Source organism: Microcaecilia unicolor, chromosome 12, assembly GCF_901765095.1.
Source record: "Microcaecilia unicolor chromosome 12, aMicUni1.1, whole genome shotgun sequence".
Taxonomy (NCBI): domain Eukaryota; kingdom Metazoa; phylum Chordata; class Amphibia; order Gymnophiona; family Siphonopidae; genus Microcaecilia; species Microcaecilia unicolor.
The window spans coordinates 63933015-63959954 of NC_044042.1; the positions used below are offsets into that span (position 1 = coordinate 63933015).

Genomic DNA, 26940 nt, shown 5'->3' on the forward strand with positions numbered 1-26940 from the left:
AGGTAAGGAAAAGAATGTTTCTTCAATAAATGTTTGTTTGTAGCATATATAAAGTCAAAATAAAGAGCAGGAATCTGTTCAATTCTCCAGCCTAGCTCAGGAAAGTAAACATATTCAAATTTCAGATTCTGCAGGGTTATCATAGAAAGCAATAATACAAATCACTGTTTTTACAATGACTGACGGTACCCAATCTTTTTGTTTAAGAAAAAGGAAATGTTTGCATGTTTGGGTCAACAGCAAAACCTCTGTGAGGATTAATTGTGACGCTGTGTTTAAAAAAAGAAAAAAGAAAGAAACATTCGTAGAAGTTGATTTTTTCCTCAGCAGAATGATGTCGCCAATCTGTCTCTTTTCAAAGATTCTTTATTTTTTGGTGAGGTTTGTGCTGCGGCCAGTTGAATTTTGTGTTGCTCTCTAGGGTCATATTTACGTGGAATGTTTCAAGGGGATAGCATTCCAGTTCATAGCATTCCTGGTGAAACGGTAGCTTGTACACTGTAAAAAAAAGAAAAGAAAAGAAATCTCAAAATTATTGGATAATTTAAAGGGATAATAGTAGAAGAATATATATAAAAATGGACTAACGTTATAAATATTAAGCATGTTGCGTGATTGCATAAGGATAAATATCAGAAAATACAGTTTATTGTACAAAAACAAGCAAATAAACATTTACATATTTTTTCCATCTAAGATCATTTTAGCACATTCTATATAGGTATGCTTTTTCTAGGTGAGACTTGGTAATTCAAACCTTCATGTGTATTTACTCAATTTAGGTAACTTTATGAAATCAGTATGGAAAACAAGATATTAAATAAAAATATTGAACGTCTTTCTTGAGAAGATTATGCTTGCCAAATCAAAATATCTTAACGCTTCTTTCTAGATTTAAGTGATACATTGACCAATAACTACAAAATAAATTATATCGAAATTTTCAGAAGTATATTGTTTGGAAACTAGCTGGTTAAATAGCAGTGACGTTGTATGAAATGAAATAGAATATTCAGTAAATATATATTAAACAACATTAATATAGTAATACAATCATCTTAATATACAAAGCTAATATAAATATATTCAAGAGTAGAACTGTTTATATTTCAGGAATAATAATATTATAAATGTCTAACTTTTTCAAATCTTTAATTATATTTACCTTAAGCAATTTTTGTTGTAACCACTTGTAGAATAAAGTAGATAGATGTCTATTTGTCTTTTTATGTTTGCTTTGTGGTGTCTACATTTATTTGTTTATTTTTTAATAAGAAATTTTAATGCTTTGCTAATATTATAGATAATTTGATAATTGAGCAATTCTTACTCTATGTACTTCATGTTATTGTTTATATTTCAAAACGAAAATTCAATTTCTATTTATACCTTACTCATTATGACTGACTCTAGTTCAGATTCGTGTCAAATGTATGCTATCTGCTGCCATCTACCGTCGAAAACATAAAGCCGTGAGGCTTGCCCTCCAGGGTTTCAAGATATTCCTCCGGAAACTGTTTAGTTTTCCTTCTCCCTTTGACAGTTTTACTATGAATCTTGCCACTTTAACATTTGAAAATAAAATTATTAAATTAAAACAAGGCTAAAACGCCGATATTCTCATTGCTCTACACTGCAGATTTCGCCTTTGAAGCTCTTGTCTTTAAAGGACGGAAGGCATTTGTCACAAATACGTTCTAAACAGAGGAACAAAACTGTAATGCAAACGTCATAAAAGCGTAGGGGGAAAAGGGCAGAAAGGTGAGATTTTGTACAGCTCTCAGGGTCGGTCCTGATTTGTCTGAGCGATAGGTCTGGGAAAGTATGGTACTGTATCTTGCCCACCAGGCAGAACTGTAAGTCTCTTTTAATTACGTAGTTTTCTTTTAAGGACAAGGCGTATCTGTTGGCAAAAAGGTTTATGCGGATTATTTGCTGTACTGCTTGGAGAAGCGGCCGCCTCTGGTTATTGTAGTCAGACGTCTTTATTTCATATTTTCGATTTGAAACATAATTAATTTGCTACATTTCATAATTCATCTTATTCCAACTCTCAGTGTGGCTCAGATTAAAACTTTGCTGTAAAAAGTCTGTGCCGCTTGATATGTTGAAGTGGCTTGTTTGTATACCCTGCAGCTATTCTCCTCTGCTATTTCTGCGTTAATCGCCTCATTTGCGGAAATAAGGTAATGTGTATATATATTTACTTTCGTGAGGTCTTTTTTTTTGTTAATTATTAGCCAAACTCTTTTATGGAAACAATGGCAAATTACTGTGGTAACTTTTCAGGTAGCCATTAACAAGGTTATTATGCAATGCACAGGAAGTCAGGTAAATTAAACTTGAATGGGCAGAAATTAAAGTTTTAGATACTGGATGCAGGAGCTATTTGACTTGAAAAAGGAGCTATTTATTCCAAATGTGGTAATGATAATTCTAATGTGTCACATAGCTTAAGGAAAGTTGAATTTTCAGTTTGCAGTTTTTTTTTTTCAGACGTGTTTTTCTTTGGTTTATTTCTAATTCAGAATGAAAGAGCTTTTATCCAGGTTGTTAGTGTTAGCTGGTTTTATTGCTGCAGTAAGACCTCTGAGGATGCCTGCTGTGTTGTCACTTCACTTGTCTACAAAGAATTCGAACTGAGCCTAAAAAAAAAATCCCAGTTTTGGCTAGATTCTACACAAAAGGACACACATTATGCTATAATGAATTGCTAATACAGTTTTGTGAAATATGATTTTAAGTTCATGTGTGTTCAAATTTCTTGATAGAATTTGCCTAAGTAAATTATTGTGATCCAATTTACATTTCTTAAATCTTAAATGCATTTGTTATTTTTATTTCATTTGGTTTTACTATAATTTGGGGGGGGAAATGTAAGCGAGAAATCCTAGGGTTTGCATTGCTGCATGAAAATGTGCAGTAAGAGGCCCAGAAGCCTGTTTTGCAGTTCAAAGAGTGAACAGGCAGTCTCTGCGGAGATTTGAGCCCAAAGCCTTCTAATGAGTGTTCAGAAAACAATCGCCAAATTTACAGCTGGAAATCTATCTAAATCGTTAAATGATCTGTTTAAGAGCACACGTTCATAAGAAATCCGGAACATCACTCTTTATTATTTAGACATCTGTATTGTACACAAAACTAGGAAAGTCCAGAGGTTTATAACGAGGCTTCCGAAATTTATAGCTAAGTTTAAAGTTTAGCAACTTCGATCTTGTTGGTATTTATATTGGTAAATGCCAGAAAAGTCCTCTTTGCATATAAAAAAAATATCACAGAAAATCAAAACAAGTTTAAAGAATTGTCAGGAAGCGGGTTCGGTTATTCCATTGAAGTTTTATTATTATATATATAGTTCTAAGGCCCGTAAACGTACGTCAGTTACATAAAGAAATATTGAAAAAGAGTACATTTGTAGCGGATGCTGAACAACAATATGGTTAAATGTACCTTTTCGAATCAATCACTATTCTTTAAACTACAGCAAGAACAAAATAGTGGATTATTTATTGCATGTATCTAGCTATTTCAGTAATTATCAGGAATGTAAACTCTCAAGAACACATTCAGGTAAGGAAACGTTCTCGTCAGATCGGTGTCATTTTCTACTTAAAAGAATGCCAGACAAGAGAGAGAGAGAGAGAGAGAGAGAGAGAGAGAGAGAGAGAGAGAGAGAGAGAGAGAGAGAGAGAGAGAGAGAGAGAGAGAGACTTGGAACAACTTTATTCAACATTGCATTTGACTTCTTTTCAAAATAGTACATTCGACCTCTAATCCATTTCCTATTGTACAGCTCAACTCTCTCTATTCTGTTTTGTGGCACTGAAGTAGATGTATATTGCTCTGGGTCCAATCCATACACATAGGAAAACTCTGCAAGAATAAATATAATAGAAACCTGTCAGTTGGGGAAAGCCTACTTCCTTCTCATGTTTTTCCTTGAATTATAAGTGTTAGGTTTATTGCGATGGCCAGTTCAAGGAATGCCTGACATAATCTTGGCTTATTCAATCCAAGCACAGTTTTCCAAATAATTTATCTCTATAAATTTCCAGACTAGTAAATGCTGAATTGGTAAAGATTCAGCGGGCTTTCTATATTTGTTTTCTTGACCACCAAAATAAAAGTATCTGAGAAGTTATCCGATATAACCAGCGACATTCAAACGCTATATCTACCAGTCTTTCTGTTCATACAAATTGGCAGATCGATGCATACTATAAACTTTATAACTTTGAAACTTGAATGCATATTTAGGTAAATGTTTAATAAAATATTCGAAAATAAAAAAATAACATAATCCAGACTGCTCAGTCAAAATGTTTCAATATTTCCAGGTTAAAATAAAGAGTATAAGCATACTGATTTAAAAAAAATCATATTTTGACTTGCTTAATCAAACCTCCGACACAAATGGAAGGAAATTATGATTAGGCATGTAAGGGACATCATAATTCTTAAACATTCTTAAATATTCATAAAGCAACTGAAACGGGTCGCCTACTGAAAACTCTTCCCGTTTTAAACGTAGCTCCGTGTGCCAATCAATAACCACATTCTTTAGCTTTTGGCCATAACAGAATGCAGCCTTTAACCCTGATGTGTCCCAGACAGATCCTGATAGTAAAATTAAAACGCAAGAGGGCACAATTCTGTGCATACAGAAAATATGAGAAAATGAAGAGAATTTTTAAAATGTTTTTTTTTTGTATAAAAATACTTCAGCAAATCAAAAGAAAAAGTAAGAAAAGTAATTTTAAAAGATTTCAAGGGGAGAAGTTCCACCGCTTACGTGAAAGTTACTTTAAAAAGGACTTCTAACGAGTAGACTAAAAACGATGAAAGCTGTTTTTACTAAACAGAATAATATTTATAAAACCTATGTTTTATCACTGAAAATCCTATCACAGTTCTAATTGTGCTATAAAGAGGAAGCGGGGTTGGGGGGGGGGGGGGGGGACAATTACAAAAGGTGAAATATGTGTTTTTTTTTGCCACAGAGAACTTTCCTGTGTTTAAAAGCTTCAAACGATTTGGATTTTTAGTTCTCACATAATACTATTTGGTTAAGCGCATTTCTTTTCTTTCTTTCTTTTTTTTTTTTTTCAAAAAAGGTAGACGGTTTGTTATGGGGATCCCTAATGCAATGGAAGCCCCTCATGGGTGCTATTTTGCTTTCTAAGACTCTTGCTATTGGTCAGTCCATGATCAGATGGTTCTATTTCCTTCTGTCCCTCGCTGGCACCCGGCCATCCCCCTTCAGCTAAAACCCAATCTCCGATAAACTACTAATAGCTAAACCACTTGGACTATAAAACACAACAAATCATAAAGCCAGGGAAGGACGCTACCTCCTCCCAATGAGTTCCTATTTTGTCAACTCCACTTTCCCGGTGACTCTGCCCGGTGGGCAGGAAACCTTACTGGGACAGATCCCGTTATATTCCTCAGGATATGCGGATCCTTTAAGGCACTATCCCACTACCTATGGGGCTACTGGAGTCCAAGAGAAAGGTTACCCATCCTCCTCCTATTATCAGCAAACCAGCGGTGCTTACAGTCGGACAGCAGCTTGTGACTATGGGACAGCTGGTTATTTCAGAGAAAAGGAACCTTCTTGTACAATCTCAGCACTGGATGATCAGATTCCTTTTAATCAGGACCAACGGAAGTCGGATTGCGAGCAAAATAAAACAGTTTTTCGAGACAGTGAGGAACAGAAGTGCTCCACACCGGTCTACCCCTGGATGCAGAGAATGAATTCTTGTAATGGTAAGTTAGTTCTTTTCCTTTCTCTTTGATCTTTATATAACAATCAGAAAGCTATAAAAAAATAAACTACAATAATAATAATAAAAAAATAATGGTCATTCACAGGAGAGCCATGAAAAGTTTATATTACCCACATATATATGTTAAAGGGATCAAATGTTAACAACTATTAGTAAGTTCTGGAAGTGGGAGACTTTATATATTTTATTTCCCACTTCCAGAACTTACTAACAGTTTTTAACGTTTGATCCCTTTAACAAGTTAAAACTGCAACTCCTTGTCCTGGATATACCTATTAGCTTATATGTGGGTAATATGATCTATTTTATTACACGAACCTACATACAAGCACACACAATTTAAGTGGGGAGGGGAGTATGTTTTAAATTATCCAATTTAAAGGACATGATTTCGAAGGTACTAACCATTTGAACTGGGATAACTATTGTAATGAAATTGTCAAATAATGAATACCTCCCTGAAGAGACTTTTCTGGTGATATACTAGTTTAAGTGCTGTCTCGTCCATCACAAAGGTAACAGTCGCCATGTTTAGATGTTTATTTGTTGCCTTTTACGGTCCAAATTGATGTCCATTAATCCACAGCATAAGTGTCCAGACCCTTAATGTACAGAGTTTTGCAGATCGATACACGTCATTATTCCTTAAATGCTCAAATCCATTATTGTTACCAGTAGCAAGAAAAGAAGAACACCTTTTGATTTTACAGATAGGAATAAGTCAGATCCAGAAACACAGACTGGTCAAATCGCTTGTCAATCAATCTCTCTTTCTATATCTTTCTGTCCTTAACCAGGTAGAAATCAGCCTTAGGAGGTATTAAATAGTTCAGAAATAGAACGTGCTGTCTTAAGTCCCTTCTGCCTATGGGGGATATTGCAGAGAAAGGCAAAGCAGAACTTTTTTTTTTTTTTTACACTATGAGGCAGTGAAAGGCTGCAGTGCCATTGCCGTGCATTTAAATTGATCTGTCTCTTCTAATTCATGTTTTTGTGTAACAGGTTCAGCCTTTGGGCCCAGTGGCAGGAGAGGCCGACAGACCTACACCCGTTATCAGACGCTGGAGCTGGAGAAAGAGTTCCATTTTAACCGCTACTTGACCAGGAGGCGCCGAATCGAAATAGCACATGCACTGTGTCTAACAGAACGACAAATTAAAATCTGGTTCCAAAACCGGAGGATGAAATGGAAAAAGGAAAATAAAGTACTCAGTTCCTCACATCCGAGCACAGAGGAAGAAGAGAAGAGAGCGGAGTAATTACACCTCGAAAGAACGAAATTAGGAAGAGGTGTGAGGCGCCCAACTAACTGCTTTGGTAAAAGTGAAATGAGGACAGTAGCCCTTACCAGGCTTCAGACCAGAGACTTCAGTTATGTTTTAGTATTTGTCAGGCATCTGTCCTGCATCTGCTGAATTTTCTCCTCATTCCTTCAAGTGGATTACTTGTGTTTTCCACCGTTTGTGTCAGTGACTTCAATTGTTCTTCGTTAACTATGTGTTAAAGTCCTACAGTTCTTGTGCCATTTTGATCTTCCTGTTTTTTTTTTCATTTTGTAAAGTGTTCATGCAGACTTGACTTATAGATTTTTTTTTGTTAATAAATGAACCTTGGGTCTTGTAAATTTTTGATTTACATTTTTAAACATATTGAAGGGACTAGTACTACCCAATACAAGGACAGATGCTAAAAGTAGTATTTGATTAATTTTGTACTTGTTGTGCTTGTAGTTTGTATATAAGTACCAACAATGAAGTATTCCAATAAATGCATTCTGCCTTCACCTGCCAGTTTATTTCTATGTATGTTCCCCAACATATTTCCTACATGTTGAGAAAGCATTGCTGAAGGAGACCTGAAAAACTATTAGGAAAGGATAAGTTACAAAGTTACAGTTAGAAGAAAAATGTAACTTTCCTTTTTTACATTGAACTTGCTCTTCAATGTAAGTCTTTGCATCAAGAATGTCTTTGTCTTAACATTTTTCTGTAATATGTTGAATTTTTCATACATATTTACAGCACCAAAGGTTGATAGGATGGCTTTGATGGAACCTAAGCATATTTGTTCTTATTTCCATACATACATACATATCCACATTATTTATTTATTTGGATTTAGCTCACACCTTTTTTTCTAGCAGTAACTCAAAGTGAGTCACATTGAGATACACTAAGTATATGATAGATAGGTAGATAGCTAGATATATGATACAGTCAGAAAATAAATGTTAATATTCCAAAGACATTATTTTTTTTTGCCTAATATTACTTTTTTACAGTTCTTTAATATCACGTTTTAGACTTTTAAGGAGGAGGGTATGGATATTGTTAAAACCAGAGACAGCAGGTGCAAGGAATAGTAATTTGACTACAAGCATGTTATTAAGAAAAAGGTTATAAAAATGTTCCCTCCAACAGTACTCAGCAAAGCTGAGCTTTGTTTTAAAAGGAAAGGGAAGGGAAAGGGGACTTGATATAAACAAGTGTGAACCTTGTATTAAACAAATGTGTTAATTTCTAAAATCAAATTAGTATACTTAAAACACCTTATCATTAATACTTGCAAAAATAAGCAAACAGTTCACTGATACATGTCTTAATAACAATTCGTTTGTTTGGAAAAGGAGACGTGGGATATGTAGAAACATTTTGAATGGAATATATTTCATTTCTAGTTTCCTTTTACATTTTTTTAGGCCTAGATGCTTAACAAAGACCTGAGTTCAGACTGAGGGAGAAAAAAATTCTTCGAAAAATTATTATGAACTTTATCGTGATAACATGTTTGACGTAAAATTAATCTCCTTTGCACCTGCTGCCTCTCCTTTAAACCATAGTCATACCCCATACATCGTAGCCGCTAAAATGATCTTGTGTTCATTTCCTTATGTCAGAAGCTGCTTAAATGTAAAATCACTTTTTAAAGGAATTCATGTTAAAACTGCACAGCTGTGGGCTCTCACAGTCATTCTTTTCATTGCCCCATAATTATTATAATTATATGTCACTTTCAATATGGCGCATAATTCCCAACGACTTGCAGATAAGTATTTCAAATTCCTGAACTGTCCGGAAAACAGCAGAGCTGAAGCAGGCACAGTTCACTAGAAATACTGGCTAGAGTAGGGGAGGGGGCTACACTGCTAAATAGCTTTATCTGGATTAGAAGAAAGGACTGTTATTCCAGTTGAAAGAGCTACATTCCTGTTATGGATATGTCTGAATATTCGACACATCAATATAATGCAAAGATGTACAGTTTTATTTCACAAGCTGCGATGTGCATTGTCGTTTTCAGAACTCAAAAATACACCTCAAAGTTTAGCAGACAATCAGAGGGGAGTATTTTAAAATCAAACTTGTAGAGTCATTTTATATCCAAATACGTGTACGATCCATTTGTGTTTCTTAAAACAGGTCTCATCTTCCAGGATTCAGCTTTTCAACAGCGCTTAAGTCTCGAAAACAGTTATAAGTAGAGAACTAAAATGAATCTTATTCAATCTGAATTGTTTCGTCGTATCAAAATGCTTTTAGTGGATATGTTGTGAGCTCCTTTCAAAAAGTAAAATCAGAAAATGCATAGCAATTTCAAAATTCCTTTAAACCTGCGTGAAATTTAAAGTGTAATTTTTAAACAAATTTGTGTATGTGTGTGTGTGTGTGTGTGTGTGTGTGTTTTAGCATGGGTGCTTTTCTTTCTTTTGAATGCTACAAATTTTACTTCCAGTAGGTGGCGCAGTCCGCCAACAAGGAACCAGTTCGTTTTCTTTTTTTTTTTCGGAAGCCTAGCTTTGACTTGGGCCTAACGATCTCAGATCGTCATTATTTGTAACCATAGAGCATGAATTACCTCTTGAGGTCATCAGTGAGAATTTACGACTGGTCAACAAAAGCACGTGATTCCCAAACGCACCCCCACCCCCCATATTTGGCCGCATACATAGCAAAACGAAGTACAGTGGATTGCTATAATTCATTAATACATCATAAATCGTGAAGCACAGGGTTATAACGACCACGATCCACAAATCAAGCCCTCCAAAATAACCCAAATGAGCTCTTACTTTGTAAACTCGTTCTCAGGGCGCTATCCAAATGGCCCGGACTATCAGTTGCTAAATTATGGGACTAGCAGCTCTCTGAACGGGTCTTACAGAGATTCAAGCACCATGCATTCCAGCTCTTATGGCTACAACTACAATGGGATGGACCTTAGCATCAACCGCTCAGCCTCCTCTAGCCACTTTGAGGCAGTTGCGGAAAACTCCCGCCGCTTCCCGTCACCGAGTCAGGAGAACAGGTATAGACAAGCTTCTAGCTGCTCCTTATCATCTCCCGAGTCTTTACCCTGCTCCAACAGCGAAAGCCATGGAGGCAAACCCGCCTCCTCCCCGTCTGATCCAGCTACTTCTGGCAGTTCCAACACAAATTTCACAGAAATAGATGAAACCAGCGCGTCTTCTGAAACCGAAGAGAGCACCCAGAGAACGAGCAGCATTCCCAGGACAGAAACCGAAGCGAACGCTCCATCCACAGCAGGAACAGACGGGCAGTCACCACAGATATTCCCCTGGATGAGGAAGCTTCATATTAGCCATGGTACATCTACTTTTATTTTCATTCTCTTTTAGCTGAATAGTCCGAAATGGCAACAAATCATTTACAGCACGCTTCATATGCAGCCCGTGGCATGCAATTGTGTGTGTGTTTGCGCGCGTATGCGTGATTGTGTAATATATATATAAAAATACACAAACACACAAATGTAGTTTTTAAAGATAAATTGGCCTTCATACATGGCTTGCTTTTATTCTCTGATTTGCATATTATAAAAATCGTTTAAATAAGGAATAGGAATAAATATGTAAAATAGGAAAATGGAAGAATTAGGAACTAACAGAAAAAAATAAATTCATTGAAAGTCGACATTTTTTTTAAATTTTCTATTAAATTCTTATACTATATCCATTATGAAATCAAATCAGATCAAGCCTGGTAGACTAAAATGCAGAAGGCAAAAATAAATATAGCACTCAAGGTTTCTTGTCATTATTATTTTTTTTTTTTCATTTAAGTTCTGGGTATCTGACATGCACACACACATTGAATGTGAAAACACAGGAAGTATCCACAATTGCAATGCCTGGTAACATACTCCCTTCCTAAAATGTTGTTGGTGTTCTTTAGATATGACAGGACCAGACGGTAAGAGGGCGAGGACAGCCTACACCCGCTACCAGACCCTGGAGCTGGAAAAGGAATTCCACTTCAATAGGTATCTGACTCGGAGGAGGAGAATAGAGATCGCTCATGCCCTCTGCCTGTCCGAAAGGCAGATCAAAATCTGGTTCCAGAACAGGAGAATGAAATGGAAGAAAGATAACAAACTGAAAAGTATGAGTTTAGCCACGGCAGGCAGCGCCTTCCAGCCATAAATTAAAGAAGGGGGTCTGAACTAGGGGAGCAGTAGCAGAGTTCCCGAGCACTCTGCAGTCAGGCACCTTGTAGGCATGTTGTTAATGTCTGAAACAACTACTGTGGTACTTCTAACACAACATTCTTCATGTTGCGTTTTTTCCCCCAATTTTGTCATTTTTTTTTCCAAATGCCCTCAGTGCCAGTCGGTGTTCTAAATGTTTGTGTGAGCATGTTTATCTGAGCTCTTAAATGTAATAACTTATTTATAATTGGTAACAAATAACGTTTTTATTTTGGGGGGGGGGGGGTTTACAGCTGTCAACCTTTCTGCCTAAACAGGAGCAGTCCTGCAATGTTAAAAGCAAAGGGGGGAAAAAAAAGGTTCTAGTATCTTTTGTCTTTCAAATGTCAAGTCTGTGATTTTTACCTCAAACGCCAGGCCAGGCTGTCTAGCCCAAACTGATTTTCAATCTGCTCATGGGTGTGCATACCTTTCAATAAAATTGTATAAAATTGGAATCATCATTCGCATGTTCCAATGTTTGTAAATATTTTTATGACAATTCTGATGTGAGCAATAGACGGTTGTAGTTGGCAGGGTGGATGACATGTTATGTGTACAACGGCATCTGTCATGTCTGGCTGCCTGCTAGTATTTTGCCAATAAGCTTTTTGTATTTGTTTGTAGCTTTAATTAAAGTAAAAAAAATAAACGTTTGTCCAATCCAACATGGCTGATGACTGTGTATTATATATTCTGTTTGCACGTTAAATATTCGTTTGCTGTGCTCTATGTACATAGAGAGAGTTTCACTATGTTGTCAGCAGTCACTGGGCATGATGCCTGCCGCTTCACACCTCTTTTTTTAACAGCTGCAAACTTTTCGCTATTAATAAAAGTATACACTGCAGAACAAGTGGGCAAAGGGATAAGTTAAGGAGGCTGCAATTAGCACAGTTTCCAAACAAAGCCCTTTGGCAATATTGTGCAGCAGAAAAATGAAAAAGACTACCACGTAAATAAAAGTCTTACAGAGTTAGTAAAGTTACTCAAAACCTTTCGGAAATGTTCTAATATCTCTGCAAAGCAAATAGATCCTTATATTATCAACATGCAAATAAAACTTGCATCTGTCAGCTACGGTTTTGCCATCTATTTTGTGTTTTAACAACATTTCCCCCTATATTATCACTCTATGCGCAGATTCAACTTAACTAGTTATAATTCTGCAATACTGATACCGAACGGGATGCTTAATGTCCACTATAGATAGTTTAAAGATGCAAAGAATGTTATTCTGCTGTCTATCCATTGACAAAATGACTGACATTAGCGTATTACAATATAGCTTAGGTTATGATTGTATCAAGTAAAGTTGGATCTTACAAACTTACCAACTTAATCCCCCACTGGTTAGGTACTTCTTTGGAAAAAAAAATAAGGAATGTGAGCTGACTGGCCAGATCCAAGCTCAACTCTTCGCTTCGCCTTGTGTGTGTGTGTGTTTTTTTAACCAGTGGTAAACTATACCAAAAGTGGGTATGACATTTAGATGTCAAATGAATAGGGTTTTATCTAGAAGTTAGATCGTAAAAATCGCCAAGACCTCAGACAGATACCCCTCACTGGCTCTCAAAAGTCACGTGAGGTCTATAAAGTTAGTTTTATGGTTTTGGGGAGTTGACAATGTACAATATATTTCACATTCTCTAGAATGTTAAGTGACACTTTAACTGCTCGGTTTGGCTTGAAAAGGATAGAAATGGGTTAGCACTTTTCCAGATGAGATAAACTCTAGCGATTGCTGGTGTCGCTGCTTTATTGGTCCAGTGTTCAGTCCAGGGGAACAGTAGTCCATGCTCCTGAAAGTAAGTCCAGTATCTGCTTAAATTACTTTTAAGGTTAATGACTAGAAACTGCTTTTGGGAAGAGAGGCGTTCTATTAATATCTCGACACTTGAAAGATTTTATATTCTCACATCCTCTGAATTTTCTGTTTTGTTTGGCTTAATTAATGCTTTGTGGCCCAGAAGTAGGAACGTGCACATTTTATAAAATTCCTGCTAGTTCAGGAAGTAAAGATAAATAAATATTTCCTTGCAGACTTTAATCTATCCATGAAAGTTTGCTTGGGGGGAATGCATGCTTTAGAGCAAGGTACTACTAAGGGAAGAACTTATATACTTGCTAAGGTAGTGACCTTCCAATTAAATTAGGCTTATCTTGTGCATATTATATTGTATGCTATAGGCAACGTTGCCTAATTTCTGCTCCCCTCCCCCCACCATAACTTTTTTCTTTTTTAAATGGTTACCCTGATTGTCTATTAGATTTACTATTATCTAGGCTGAAACTAAACCTGCAAGCTCTCCTTTCTGTGTCTTGAAACGTAGTACGCCGAAATTTGATGTTCTATTATCTTCTATTAGTTTGGGTACTTTGTAGGGAATCAGCATCCACCATCCAGTTTATTCATCATTTAATAACAGGAAAGCTAATTTATATACTGAATGGAGACACCCTACCTTTCCCAAACGGGCAAGTTCGAAACCACATATCTTTTACCATAGAATGAGTGCTTAAGTAAAACTTTAGAGTCAGTTCTTTTATATTTAAACTTTTAACATGTTTAGGATTTCTTCCATCCTATTTAGAATGTTAAGATAAAGTTAACATTGAATGTTTCTTCAGCAAAGGCCTGTAACTCTTTATGTTAAGGATTGCACATATTTTCATTATACCTGCACTCATTAATATTACAGGAAAAGAAGCTTTGTATCGGTCTGTATGATGTTTATGACAGATAGGTTGGAATGGAGACTTCTTACTGTTTACTTGTTAATACACCTTTTCTAGTAAATGTGTAAATAGGGGGGGGGGGGGGGAAAGCTTAGTAAGTCAGGCCCTTGAAGGACACATGCCTGTCTTGTTTACAAAGCTTAGACTACATCTTAATTCCTTTAGATAGACTGGGAGAGAGATATGACTGTTTAAATATGACTGTATAATATGAAATAAGTTAATATTTACTCATATTATAGGGATGTATTTATTTTCTATATCATAAATCTGGGTACTGAAACACATTTGGTCCTTTTTAATTAGGTCAACCTTTGCTTTTCTAACTTGCCTGAAAAATAAAATACATATGTCAGGTATATGAAATATTTGTATGACTTCATCTTTAGGAAATATATGCTTATATTATCAATGAAAGAAAATGGGGTGGTGATTGACTACCTTCAGTTATGTTTTCCTATTCTTATTTGTCTGTTCTGTAGTGTTAAATGTGCTGCCAAGCCTCACTTATTGAAAAAGTCTAAAATAAGAACTTTCTTGTATTAGTACCATACTGATTTTTCTCTTTTGTTTTGTTTTGTGGGTTTTTTTTTTTTTTTTGCAACAGTCAGCACTTGAGGTCTTCATGAATCAAAATAAAAAGTTTTTAAAGTGTACTTTGGAATTTAGGGTTGGATTTATGGTAATTATAGTACTAGTTTGTTTCACTGAAAAAAAAAATGCAGCAAGTTTTGTGCTAGTAATTCCCCCATTGACAATAAGGAGTTTTGTTAATAAAACTAATGCAAGTTTTGCCCAGCAGTACCCTTAATAAAACATCTCCTTAAAGCCCACATAAATAATTTAATTATTGTCAGACTTGTTTAATATGCTAACTGCTGAATAATATAATTAACATCCCAGGTGAGAGTAGTGTGCACACTTTTGCCAGGTCTACAATATTTCAAGCTTATTCTTTATTTTACTTCGTCTCAGTTCCAACAACAAACACAGCAAATAATACAAAAGCACAAAAGCTTCTGGGCAGTTCTTAAAGACATATTCAGAAAACCTATCTACCAATCTTTCTTTTTGTGTGAGGAATACATCTTTAAGTTGTAGAATAACTTTTGCTCGACCCCATCCTTATTAATACTGATCAGTATGGACACAGCATTTTGCATAATATTGCTATCAGATATTTCATCTTCTAATGATATCAACAAATTCCTCATTTACTTGTATCTTTGACATTAAAACATTTAAACCAGAAATTATCCAATGACATTAAAAGTTTTAGGAAGAGAGGGCCCTATGCCCAAAACAATAACTTGGTATTTGTAAGTTCTTGTATTATTCTTGCCTAAGAAATTCTACTGCTCCCTTTGCCAAAATCACAGGTAAACCCCTCTTATCCCTTTCCCCACATACCCACCACAATCAGCAGCAGTGCCTTTCGTGCAACTGGCTTGTATCTACACCAAGAACAATGTTTAGACTGTCATTACTTCAACATTTGTCTTATAGTCAATAGATTAAATAATATTACATCTTAATCATTCCCACACAAGTGCAAACATGGTATGTTTCCAACCTGCCTTTAATTTCAAATCGGAGGGAACTGATCTTCTGTTTCCTGTGTGGTTTACATTGTTGGCTGCCACTTAAGGAAGAAAGAGTTCAGGGCTTTAGAATCTTCCTGTCATCTAATTTTTTTATTACTATTTTTCTCCCTGCTGATGGGCTGAGGAAGCAAACGACAGTAAACAGGAAAACAAGGATCTGACCGTGGAGAAAGGCGAAGACTTTCATTTCATTTTTCATCGGTTTCCTCTCTAACAGTGCACATCAGACAGTGGAACAATTAGTTGTCCAGCAGCTGTAGGGGACAGAAATGATAAAAATAGATTTTATTGATATGTTTATTTCTAAATGCATTAGCTGATTGTTTTAAAGGTTTGCTGTGCCTCCACTACAGATTAGTGACATAATTTCAAGTAGGCTAAAAAAAAAAAAAAGTTCTGTCTCTTCTTCATAGAAGATAGCATGTCTTTCTTTCATTGATTATGGATTGTTTCTTTTCTCCGGAATAGGCTTTATTAACTCTCTCAATAACTTCCACTGAGCATTTCCATTTTAAAGAGCATGAAAAATTAGAAAATTAGTGCAGTATATACTTTTTCTTGATCACTTTTGTATTTTTTAAGTATATGTGCTGGTAAATAACTCATTTTTTTCTTCCGCTGAGTGAAAAGTTACTCCTATAGAGCTTTCATCTATTTTGCTGTTGATAGTTTATCAAGTTTTCTAGGCTTCAGACGTCTAGTGGATGGATCTCGATGGGGGGGGGGGGGCAATATTCAACACTTATATTAATATACACCAGTATACCTTGTTGTAACTGATTTTAGTAACTTTTCACTTCTAACAGATACCTTTATTTGCTGCGTTATATTGGATTAATTATCTTAGAAGCACTAGTTGAGGCCCCCATGGCCATACTTCAATAGGTCGAGTAGTTGCTGGACATGGTAGTTTTAATAGAATGGGATCATTTCTAGCTATATACAAGCTGATCGTAAACATTTCCGTTATTCAGCGTCACTGTCTACCTCCATTTTACAATATCTACGCAGACTTTAATATCTTTTCTTTCCTTATGTTTCAGTTGCTCATTTCCTTAGGCGTAAAAGGCTAAAATAATAATAAAGTTAGAATAATTAAATTCCATTTAGATCATCTTAACCTTGATGCAGCTTTGGTACGGCTCTAGATGTGCTTGATTTTTTTTTCTACAAAAAAAAGTGATTAAAATCTGTTAAAGGATTTAATTAAGAGAATCAAATGAAAAGGAAGGAACACAAATGAGTTGGAAAAAAAGCAGTGCTATTCTAAACGATTAAATCGCCATTTTAACAGTATAATGGGGTTTGCATACTGAAAGGAGAAATCAGTGTTCATATCTCATCAATAATTCATAGGGAAGCGGGATCACTGGGAGGTCAGCAGACTCGTACAGAACAGCTTCTATACAGCAGGCTGAAAGCTTCTATCAAAGTACAATAGTCATATCTCACACTGCACCGTGGGCTACAGGTCACATTTTGCCAACAGCATCAACTGCTTTTTTAAAACTAACTAATCATGTTTATTGACTGTTAACAAGGAGGTTTGAAAGAACCCAAATTCTGGATAACTCGTCATTACTTCTTCTCTAGAGTCATGTTAGAAAATATATTTTTTTGACTAGTGAAACACGCCAACCTGCATTCTATTCAATCCTCTCTTTTTTTTTTTTGTTTTGTTTTTTGTTAAATTTAGGTTTGAAAATACACAACTGTTTCAGCACCAGTACAGGATTGAGATAGGAGAGGGATCAAGGGACCGCTCAAAATTTCAGTTAATTTTTACCTATTTGGGTGAACTAGGCTAAAACCATCATATTTGTTTATAATTGCTCTCAGCTTACCCTCCCCCATCGGAAAGGTTTCATATTATTCTGGATAGGTGAAAGACAATTCTTTGCTAGATAAAACACTAGATTCCGATTCTCTCTCGAAAATCGAGTCAGGAATAGGCCTACTTACTTTATTGAGCCAAATATATAGTTTCCTCCTACTGCAACTATACCGCACATAAGATTTAAAAAATCAGTTATTTAGAAAACACTTGACACAGCTCTGAAGATGTGAGCAGGCTTATTTAGTTTCTTAGCTGACATCTTACTTCTAAGGCATTTTCATCTAATAGATAAATGATCTAAGGCAAGATTGTGTTTTGAAAATAGAAAAACTGGACCATTCCCAGTTTATTTAGTATCAGTCTAACAAGTGGTTAAAAAATTTCAAATAAAATCATATGCCATTTTGGATTTATTTCATGCCTTCTCTGAATGTTTTTTTTTTTCTGTATATAAAAAAAATACAACGCAACAGTGGGGTTTAAAAAAGATATCAGAGTTTAACTAACAGGGTTTTAATTTACCTTAGCTAGGGATAACAGCAAAACAAAACAAGAATAACCTCACTATTTTCAACTATTTATTTAACATTAAAGTCCAGCTTGCCCTGCCTTCCTTTACATTTTATAATGCAAGCACAGGGCAAATTAATCCTGCCAAGGATTGCCTTTATACTTAATAGAAATGAAGGCGCTAATCTTTTTTTTTTTTTTTTTTTTTTTTGGCCCTTCTTTAAGTATTACTTTCCGCAAACACCGCCAGTATAAAGCCTTCTAATACACTAGGCCCATGTTTCCAAAAGAATGGACCTTAAACTATTTGACCGAAATGTTCACTGTTCTCTTCGTAGCTTGTAACTTCTTGAAACCGCCAGCAGAGCTCGCTTTAGACCAAGTTCACAGTCATCAGCAGCTACAGCCAAAAGGAGCTTAGCCTCCATCGTTCTGTTTCAGGCTCTTTTCTCTACAGCAAGACCTCAGCTCTCCCCAGATAATACAAGCCCACTCTTCACCCAGACCCTCTAGCGCAAAATTACCAGCAGCTTACTATACAACAACTCACCTATTTGACATCCCATTAGGCAAATAAAACAGAAATAATTCAAAATTAGATGACTCCGGCTGTGGATTAAAGTGAATTTCCTGTTCTTCTAACACTGTAAGAAAAATTCCATAAATTACCGAACTGTTAGTATTAAATATAATTATTTTTTTTTATTAAACCTTCACTTGCAAAGAAAACAATGCTAAAATGGTATTTAAAAAAAAGGGAGGGGGAATCTGTAAAGCTTTACTTTCTGAAGTCGTTGAAGCTGAATATGGTCTTTCGGGGTCTTGTTAGTACAGCATTATAGCTCAAGGGGTCAAAAAGTTGAGGGTCAAAAGTTTACGTTGTGCGTGACTCAGTGCTGTGTGTCTCACAGACCTATAGCTGGATGTCAGTGTTAAATGGGGGGGGGGGGGGGGGGGAAGTACCTCAATTGCTTATGGGCAGAGATGAGAGAAAATGATAGGAGGTAAGAGATAGATGCGTATGATCGACTTCCTACAAAGCAAGCAGCTGAGAGAGAGGGAGGGAAAAGGAGAGACACAGAGAATATGAGGGCGTTAGATGTGATCTGGGTAGAAAATAAGGCGGATTAATGAGGCAAGGTCTGTATAGAGGAAGAGCAGAAAGATTTCTAACTAGTTTTTAAAAAGATAACCTTGGAAAATACCGAACAGAATTTAATTGAAAGAACGCCGACCAACCACATTTATTAAATCCAATTAGAAGAAGGTCCCTGCAGACTGCGAGAAGAAGCTGTGTAAGCGCTTTTCTCTGCAAAGGCAAACATTTTTGTAGTGATTTCACTCCTTGTAGATACTGAACTACTTGGACCACCATGCCTAGATGTTTAAGCATTCAACTTTTTCTAAGAAGACTTTAAAATTCGAATGTTTAACTAATTCTAATATTTCCCCTGTCTGATAATGCTTCCTTTTGTAAAATGTAATTATGTTTTGATACTTCCAGTTCCTTTATAGGTTTGTAAAGGGCATTTAACAATTAGAGCATTTCCATTATTTTGTACGTTCTGATAGCTTCATTGATTTTTCCAAATCACAAGGAACACAAACATATAACTTCACCATGCTTGAACATCTAACGTTGTACCATATTTCCAATTTAACAATGTAATTTCTATTATTAATCACTGAATCTAAGAAACGATAGTTAGTAGGTTTATGAATCTCAGGTTCAAAATAAGACATTTTAGAGCATTAGGTGTGCTGCTGTTTATTTTAACAGGATGGTTAATACTTCTGGTTAGGCCAGTGTCCAAATGGTTTGGTGTGCCCAATGAGGTGGGGTAGCCTGGTGTTAACACATCCCCCATATTGTACAGGTTCTCAATCTGGGCCAAAAGGACAGCTAACTGAGGGTTAGACCTTAGCTCTTTGATCTTAACCAAAAGGCTAGGATGCTTCCTATCCTGTTTAAATTTCCCATAATATCACAACAATATTATATATATATATGTGTGTGTGTGTGTGTGTATGTGTACACCTTATCCAAAGAGAGGTTTTTACATTACAGTGACTCTCCTAGCAGCTATACAAAATAAATTATTCTCCAAGGAAAAGTAAACCCAGATAATACTAAAGTCGATGGTAGTAAAATAGACAAGCTTTGTTTAACCTTTATCATAAGTAGTGCAGGAGATGGAATGCAAAAATGTGTAGTTGGTATTATAAATGGATAGCTTATAATGAAGTCCAGTGAAAAAGTATTGCCTTATAGCTGTTGTTTTCTTAACTGTTATTCCTGGGCATTCCAGTTTATTGATACTCTGGGACTATCCCTTTCATCCTACTAACTTATGTCTATAAAACAGTTTTCCTGAAAATATCTAAAATGGTAGCTGGTGTGTGTGTGTGTGGGGGGGGGGGGGGGGGGAGAACTGGTAGATTTCCTGGGCATTACAACTTCTAAACATATTATTTGTACATTCTAACATTTAATACAACTGTATGAATTTGGAATCCAGATTTCAAGATTATAGCTACATGATCTTAATCAATATGTTTTTTTTGTTAAAAATACATGCTCTGGAGACAAGTGACATACTTCAGAAGGCCTAGAATAATCATTTTGAACAAAATACTATTATTTTTAAGTCACTGTTCTAGTCCCATTTGCTTTCAGGTTTCTGTGCATACATGTCAATTTCGTTATAATTCATAAGTCATAGATAATTAAACAGTATTGAAATCTGACTATATTAAAAGTTCAATATTAATTCACTCTAAAACCCCCTAACTGAATTCTGTATTCTGACATTCAATTTCAGACTAAAGTCTATCTTTTATTTCAACTCTTTGTGCTTCATTTTTACATCCTTAAATATATTTACAAATAGCAGCGTCAGGGGGAATGGGGAAGTTCTTTGGGTGAAATATATAAATAGAACAGGAAAAAAAAAGAGTATGGCATCTTTTTATATCGCACATCAATCAGTAAGAGATGTACAAAATTTGCCAGCATTTGCAATACTTTTTTGGATTACTGTTCCCACATAATATTTAAGTATTACCCGTGTTTTGTAAAATATTGTAATGTGACCCATTTTATTTTACGATTTAAGTTTTTTGCTAAATTATTCATAAAACCGATTTTTTTATGAGGAAAGGAGACACAAGTGTACAGAAAATGAGATTTCTTTGTGGGTAAGCAAGGTATTATAACAAAAAGAACTAGAATGTATCTATTGTAAAAACATGATAATGAAACACAGGAATACGAATTTTGAAGCTCATGCAGTGTTGTAAATGGAACTGAAAAGTTTTTAACTTGCTCAGAAGCAAACTTGAGCCAGTGGGGATGGTCTGAATAAAATTCCAGCCTGTGCCATTTTTCTCCAAAGTAATGACCTGGGCAAAATTCAATATGACTCAGTGAGCTAGGCAAGCGTATTCTGGAAGCCAAGAGTGGGAGAGCCCGGAGAGGGGTGAAACGCAGGTCAGCGCGTCTAAGAAATATTAAAATGTTGAAGGGACGCGTGACACGCCTAGCTGTTTAACAAAGACTGCCAAACTATGAGATTAATACGAAAACTTAGAGGTTCCGCTACAAAAATGCTCACAAGGGCCTATTGCTGGCTGCAGGGAACAGGAACAGCCGTTTCTCTTTAAGATATTTGTAGAGATGCAGCAAAGAGCTCTTAAAGAGACGATCTTAAAAACTGGCTGAGGAGGACGATAACATGCTGATATCCGGTGAGGGAGTGCCTTCCCTGTCCTTTCTGTTCTCCTGCTCTTGCTTTTGTTATTGTTTTATTAGTTTGCTTTCCGGGTAGCCAGAGACTCGTTGCATGTGCACTTGCGGGTCTGGGAGAAAGATTTTTTTTGGTGTAAAAGGTAGGTTTAGTTATTATAATGCACCTAGAGCTGCTAGAAACGTTCTCGTGTGTTCACACGGCTAACCTGTAGAACTTGACTTAATACAGGTATAAAGAAAGAGACGAGGGTGAGCTTTATTGAGAAGGTTTTAAAAGTCTGCAATATAAAGTTGTTTACAACTGATTAAAAAGTCTATCTTGTTTAAAGTATTTTGCTTTGGAAATGTAATGTGACAGGTGCTCACGTCCTGCTTGATTTTACACTTACATCCCGAGGTTGCCATTGTTCTTTTTTTAATATTCTTTTTTTACCTCTAGGTTTTATTGTGGAAGGTCTCGATTCTGCTTGTTTTTTTTTTTTATGGCTCTCTAGATGATACAAAAGGGAGTCCCACCCCTTTTCCTCACAACTAACACCCGAGGGTGGAGGGCAGTCAAGTTAGGGGAGTCAATTCCTCTGGTGGCCCCAGCTTTTCAAAGGGAAAATGAAAAACTCTGCTAAATATATATTTATCTTTCTAGGCTTCCAAAACGCACATTTTTATTGCAATAATAAAAATAGTAAAAACGCAAGTTCAGGAGCGCTGACTTTATTACAAACGACTGGTCATGATTGAGAACATTTGGACTAAACGCTAGGGGTGCTGCTGATGCTCCTATCTATTCATCACAATTGGTCTTTATACACCAGTATGTATATTAAATAATACTTCTGTTCAACCGTGATCAATATAATTACTCTTTGATAGTATTTTGTCTAAAGGTGTTTCACTACCTCCCCCCCCCCCCAAAAAAAAATGTCTATAGGCAGTTGAAATAGATTACATTAAGCATAAAAGATAGGAAGACCTTCCATGGAGTTTCAGGTTATTTTGTAAAAGAGTTTAATCGTTTTCATTTCTAAAGGTATTGAGGCCATTTTTAATTTGAATTTAGCAAAAAGCACAAGAGAAGATTAGCCGTTTAACTTAGATAGAACCTAATCGTCACAAGGGAATAAAACTGTTCTAAAGTGAGTGAAAAAGCTCTCAATTCGGAAGACCTCAGTTTTCTTAGCTTCTGTTTTATAGTGTGATAAAAGAAAGAGTTGGAAGGATAGATAGATCTTTGTGTATTACAGTTTTTACTAAAGCAGAAACTGTTTGAATAGATGTTACACCTATTTTTTTGTAAATGTATATCGAGTTTTAAGAAATGACTCCTTAATATAGGCATGAAATATTAGGGAAGTACTTGTCACTAGATTCTGAAAGATTGTTAGAAGGAAAGAATGTATTATTAAAGTTGTTCTTAAGTTTAAACCACTTTTGCAATCTTTTCTATAACAGTGGTTAAAAAGTTTTCCATTCTATATATTTTAAAATTACTGAGCTACCATAGATTTCCTTTGAAATTAATTTACCATTGGTTGTTGTATATAACATTTGCTATATCAAAAGTGAAGCTATTTCGTATTTAGCGATCTTGTTAGTATCCGATTGCTGTTATTCTGGAAATAACAAAAGTACAAAACATGATTCTCACCTGAATATTTTCTTGAGAATTGTTTTTCCATATCAGTTTCTCCTGAATTTAAAAGTTCGTAATTTTGTATTTGAAAATGCTCCTTCCTTTTTTGGAAATGGGACTTTTTAAAACTTTTTCAGGTTGTGTGAAAAACAGATTGTCATTAACAATAATCTGTCTTTCTTTAAGACTGTTTATTTTTATGTTTTGCCTTCAACAGTTATATTACTCAACATGGTTAAATAATTTATTAAGATCTATCTTCCTGAATAAGCAGGTTTTAAGAATCGAATTATCTAAATGTTCATATCCATAGTTATTGCGTTGAAAATACTAGTGATATTTTAAAATGATCCTATTAATCAAGGAAATATTATTTTACCAGAAATACCACTCTATTTCCCATTAAAAAAAAAAGTTTGTGCCAGCATATATTACTTTTTATTAGCTATTTTGTCTTTTCAGCAAGCATGTGTGTATACCTTGTCTCCAATACCAAAGTGCCAATTTTTTTTAGTTTGATGTATATAGCATGTAAATCATAAAAATATTACCTTAAAATGTTTTTCAAAGATTTCTATCAAAAGGAGAAAATCTGTCTTCTATATGTACCCTGTAGATCCGAATTTGTGTTAAGAAGATTGATGTCACAAATTCGTATCTAGGGGAATATGTAGTTGACATAAACACTACAGTGACTCACCCAGAAGAAAAGACTCGCATAAAAGCCTCACAAGATAATTGTCACAATTTCAAGTCGAAAAAAAACCTATCTGTCTGGAACTTAAACTAACATTCGGCCATATTTCATTTTCCATTCCCTTATTGATGCTAAAATCATAGAACTGCATCGGAATGGTGTCAAAATTCCTCACCTAATTTAAGTTTGGGAAAAGTAAGTTTGTTTTTTTTTTAATGTAAAGGCAGATGTCTATGTGTCTTTGAAGGGAAACAGAAGTTACATTGCAACGTAAGCCTTAAATGAAGTATTCTTTGTTTTAAATATCATTTAGAAACGTCAGCTATACTTACCTCATTTAAAAATAATAATAATTTGGCTTTAGAATTAGTTTTTGCTGTGGGAGAGCTACTTTCCGGTTGCTAAAGTTACATTTTTTTTTAATAATAAAAAAACAAATCCTGCTTCGGAGCGAGAGGGAGGCATATCTATCTCTACACGGGGATTTCCATCCCACCTTCTGTTTTAAAATAGGTTATCTAAGTCAGGAGCTAAATGTGATTTACTATGCTAGGTACCCAGAATTAGTTGATGAATTTTTTATCGATCCGAAACGAGCTCTATTTGTCTCTGCCCTGTATTCAGTGTCCAGTCCATTCTCTAACGATCAGCACCAGCAATAGCAATGAAATTTAAACACCGGCTACAGGGATCATAATGTATCATCTGATGTTGCATTTATTCTTATAAGACAGCAGCGAGATTACTGAAAAAAAAAATCATTTTTCCTTACAATTAACCAGTGAAAGGCACACACAGGACTTGTGTTAAAAGAAAGGTTAAGTAGTTGCCTTTACATCGGAGCTGTTGACCTTAAAAAGAAAGATTATGCTATAAACAAAGCAGAAAATTGATCCCCAGCAGACTGAAATATGTAAATATTGTGCTAAAAGCACTATCTGCAGATCTTGCCGGACTCTGGTCGTCGTGAGCATATTTCCTTATCCGGGAATCGGAGGGCATCTTGTCATTGGCTCTGCGTGTCACATGGATACCTAACTTTGTTCACTTGACAGTAAGTAGGAGGGTTTTACGAAACAGGAAAACGAGTAAGAGATAGGAATAAATTTTAGTATATTTTGTGTGCAATTCAAAGAAATTAATGGCCATGAGTTCGTTTTTGATCAACTCCAACTATGTGGACCCAAAGTTTCCACCCTGCGAAGAATATTCTCAGAATGATTACCTTCCTAATCACTCTCCGGAGTATTACAGCAGCCAGAGGCGAGACGGCAGCTTCCAGCATGGAGCGATGTACCCGCGGTCAGCTTGCACAGAGCAACCCTACTCTTCCTGTCAGAGCTCCGGACAACAGCCAGCTGTGCTCTCCCCTAGGAGTCACGTCCATCCTCCGACCGGACTTCACGGCCACCTCTCAGAACAAAATTCCCACTGTGAATCGGTCACCCCCAGTCCACCACCCTCTTGTAACCAAAACTCTCTCAACCAAAGTCCTTCCAGTTCCTCTTGCAAAGAGCCAGTGGTTTATCCCTGGATGAAAAAAGTCCATATAACTACGGGTAAGTGAACTTAAAAGTGTTTTCCTTTATACTTTCCAGCACCTGATAGTATTGAAAGAAAGCTATTGCACCCGTTGTAAAATAGCCATTGTTTGAGATTTACGATCGCCTGTTTGCGGGGCAGTATAATTACATCCTCCATAAATTTTTATTGCACTAACTTGGCCAAGTGCCTTTGAAGTCTGCTTTACCATCCTCCTCGAATTTCTAGCAAACTACTTTTACTGCTGGGGATTTTCGTAAATTGGGGAGGGAGGGGTTTGTTTTTTTTCTGTTTCCTATGTAACTGGCAGATTGAGTAAAGTTTAGTGTGTTAGTTTAGTGTTACATTTGAGAAAGTTTGGAGATTACTTATTACAAATTATTAAGCAATCACAAATGTCATGCAATAAGAACCCAGATAGCAAAGTCTTAGAAGCATGTTATCTGCAAATAAATAAATGAAGTGAGAGGGCAGTTTAGATAAGTGGAAATATGTTAATTAATTTAAAAAAAAAAGTGTTAACATTTTTTTTCCTGGTAGTCTGGGGTTGAATTACATTATTTTAACTTTTTGATTCATTTTCAACAAAATAAGATAAGCAGAACTACTGTTTACATACTTGTTGAGAGACTGTTCAATAGCAAATGTTTATGTGTTTTTTTTTTTCCTAGTAAACCCCAATTACACTGGAGGAGAACCAAAGCGCTCTCGCACCGCATACACCAGACAGCAAGTTCTAGAACTAGAGAAAGAGTTTCACTATAACCGATACCTGACCCGGAGGCGTAGAGTGGAAATAGCCCACTCACTCTGCCTGTCTGAGCGGCAGATAAAAATATGGTTCCAGAACAGGAGAATGAAATGGAAAAAAGACCACAAGCTGCCAAATACCAAAATCAGGTCTAATCCCTCCAACTCCACTGGAAGTCTCCAAGTGCATGGAGGATCCCAAGGCCGTACCAACAGCCTCTAACACCTCCCCCCCCCCCCCCCCCCCCCCCACCCCAAGGAAGAGGAAACCACATTTCTTCAGTTTTCAGGAAATGTTCAATATGTGAAAAAGGGATTGTTATATTTATAAGAAGGGGAAAACTACAAAAAGTGCAGCTTTGTTTTTCTTCGTGGCTTCCATTAAAAGAAGGCTGTAGATAGTAGTTTTCAGATTTGGCAAAGATGGATCCTTCTTTCATCTTTAATCACGCCAAACTCTGCCCCATTTGTCATGTTTACTCTGCGGTACAAAGGATGAACCTTATGCCTGCCATTTACCTTCACAACCAACATTCACTTTAATAAATGAGGCTCCCTTTCTGCTAGACGAACTGGAATCTTTTTTTTTTTCCATCCACAAAATTAA

General features: G+C 35.9%; 3 protein-coding genes and 1 long non-coding RNA gene across 5 annotated transcripts; 3 read left to right on the forward strand and 1 right to left on the reverse strand.

Annotated features, from left to right (window-relative positions):
• On the reverse strand, positions 1-25355 carry LOC115481797. 2 transcript variants are annotated; one of them, XR_003944006.1, is made up of 4 exons: positions 25267-25355; positions 18517-18610; positions 15782-15873; positions 1-498 (listed from the first exon to the last, which is right to left on the reverse strand). It is a non-coding gene; the product is annotated as an uncharacterized LOC115481797 (long non-coding RNA). The 2 variants fall into 2 exon arrangements; XR_003944005.1 differs by lacking the exon at positions 1-498 and having other exon boundaries at positions 15012-15873.
• Positions 5162-7493, forward strand: HOXB6 (homeobox B6). Its single transcript, XM_030221180.1, has 2 exons — positions 5162-5772; positions 6795-7493. Exons 1-2 carry the CDS (start codon positions 5361-5363, stop codon positions 7049-7051), a joined length of 669 nt encoding a protein of 222 aa, XP_030077040.1. The 5' UTR covers positions 5162-5360; the 3' UTR covers positions 7052-7493.
• Positions 9708-11962, forward strand: HOXB5 (homeobox B5). Its single transcript, XM_030221176.1, has 2 exons — positions 9708-10396; positions 10985-11962. The coding sequence occupies exons 1-2, from the start codon at positions 9850-9852 to the stop codon at positions 11230-11232; spliced, it is 795 nt and encodes a 264-aa protein (XP_030077036.1). The 5' UTR covers positions 9708-9849; the 3' UTR covers positions 11233-11962.
• On the forward strand, positions 24224-26578 carry HOXB4 (homeobox B4). Its single transcript, XM_030221179.1, has 2 exons — positions 24224-25600; positions 26255-26578. Exons 1-2 carry the CDS (start codon positions 25183-25185, stop codon positions 26554-26556), a joined length of 720 nt encoding a protein of 239 aa, XP_030077039.1. The 5' UTR covers positions 24224-25182; the 3' UTR covers positions 26557-26578.
• The last annotated feature ends 362 nt before the right edge of the window (positions 26579-26940 follow it).

Coding starts and splice junctions, on each gene's coding strand:
- HOXB6 (XM_030221180.1), top strand. CDS start 5,361: ATGAGTTCCTATTTTGTCAACTCCACTTTCCCGGTGACTCTGCCCGGT. Junction 5,773..6,794: donor GAGAATGAATTCTTGTAATG/GTAAGTTAGTTC, acceptor TTTGTGTAACAG/GTTCAGCCTTTGGGCCCAGT.
- HOXB5 (XM_030221176.1), top strand. CDS start 9,850: ATGAGCTCTTACTTTGTAAACTCGTTCTCAGGGCGCTATCCAAATGGC. Junction 10,397..10,984: donor GAAGCTTCATATTAGCCATG/GTACATCTACTT, acceptor GGTGTTCTTTAG/ATATGACAGGACCAGACGGT.
- HOXB4 (XM_030221179.1), top strand. CDS start 25,183: ATGGCCATGAGTTCGTTTTTGATCAACTCCAACTATGTGGACCCAAAG. Junction 25,601..26,254: donor AAAAGTCCATATAACTACGG/GTAAGTGAACTT, acceptor TTTTTTTCCTAG/TAAACCCCAATTACACTGGA.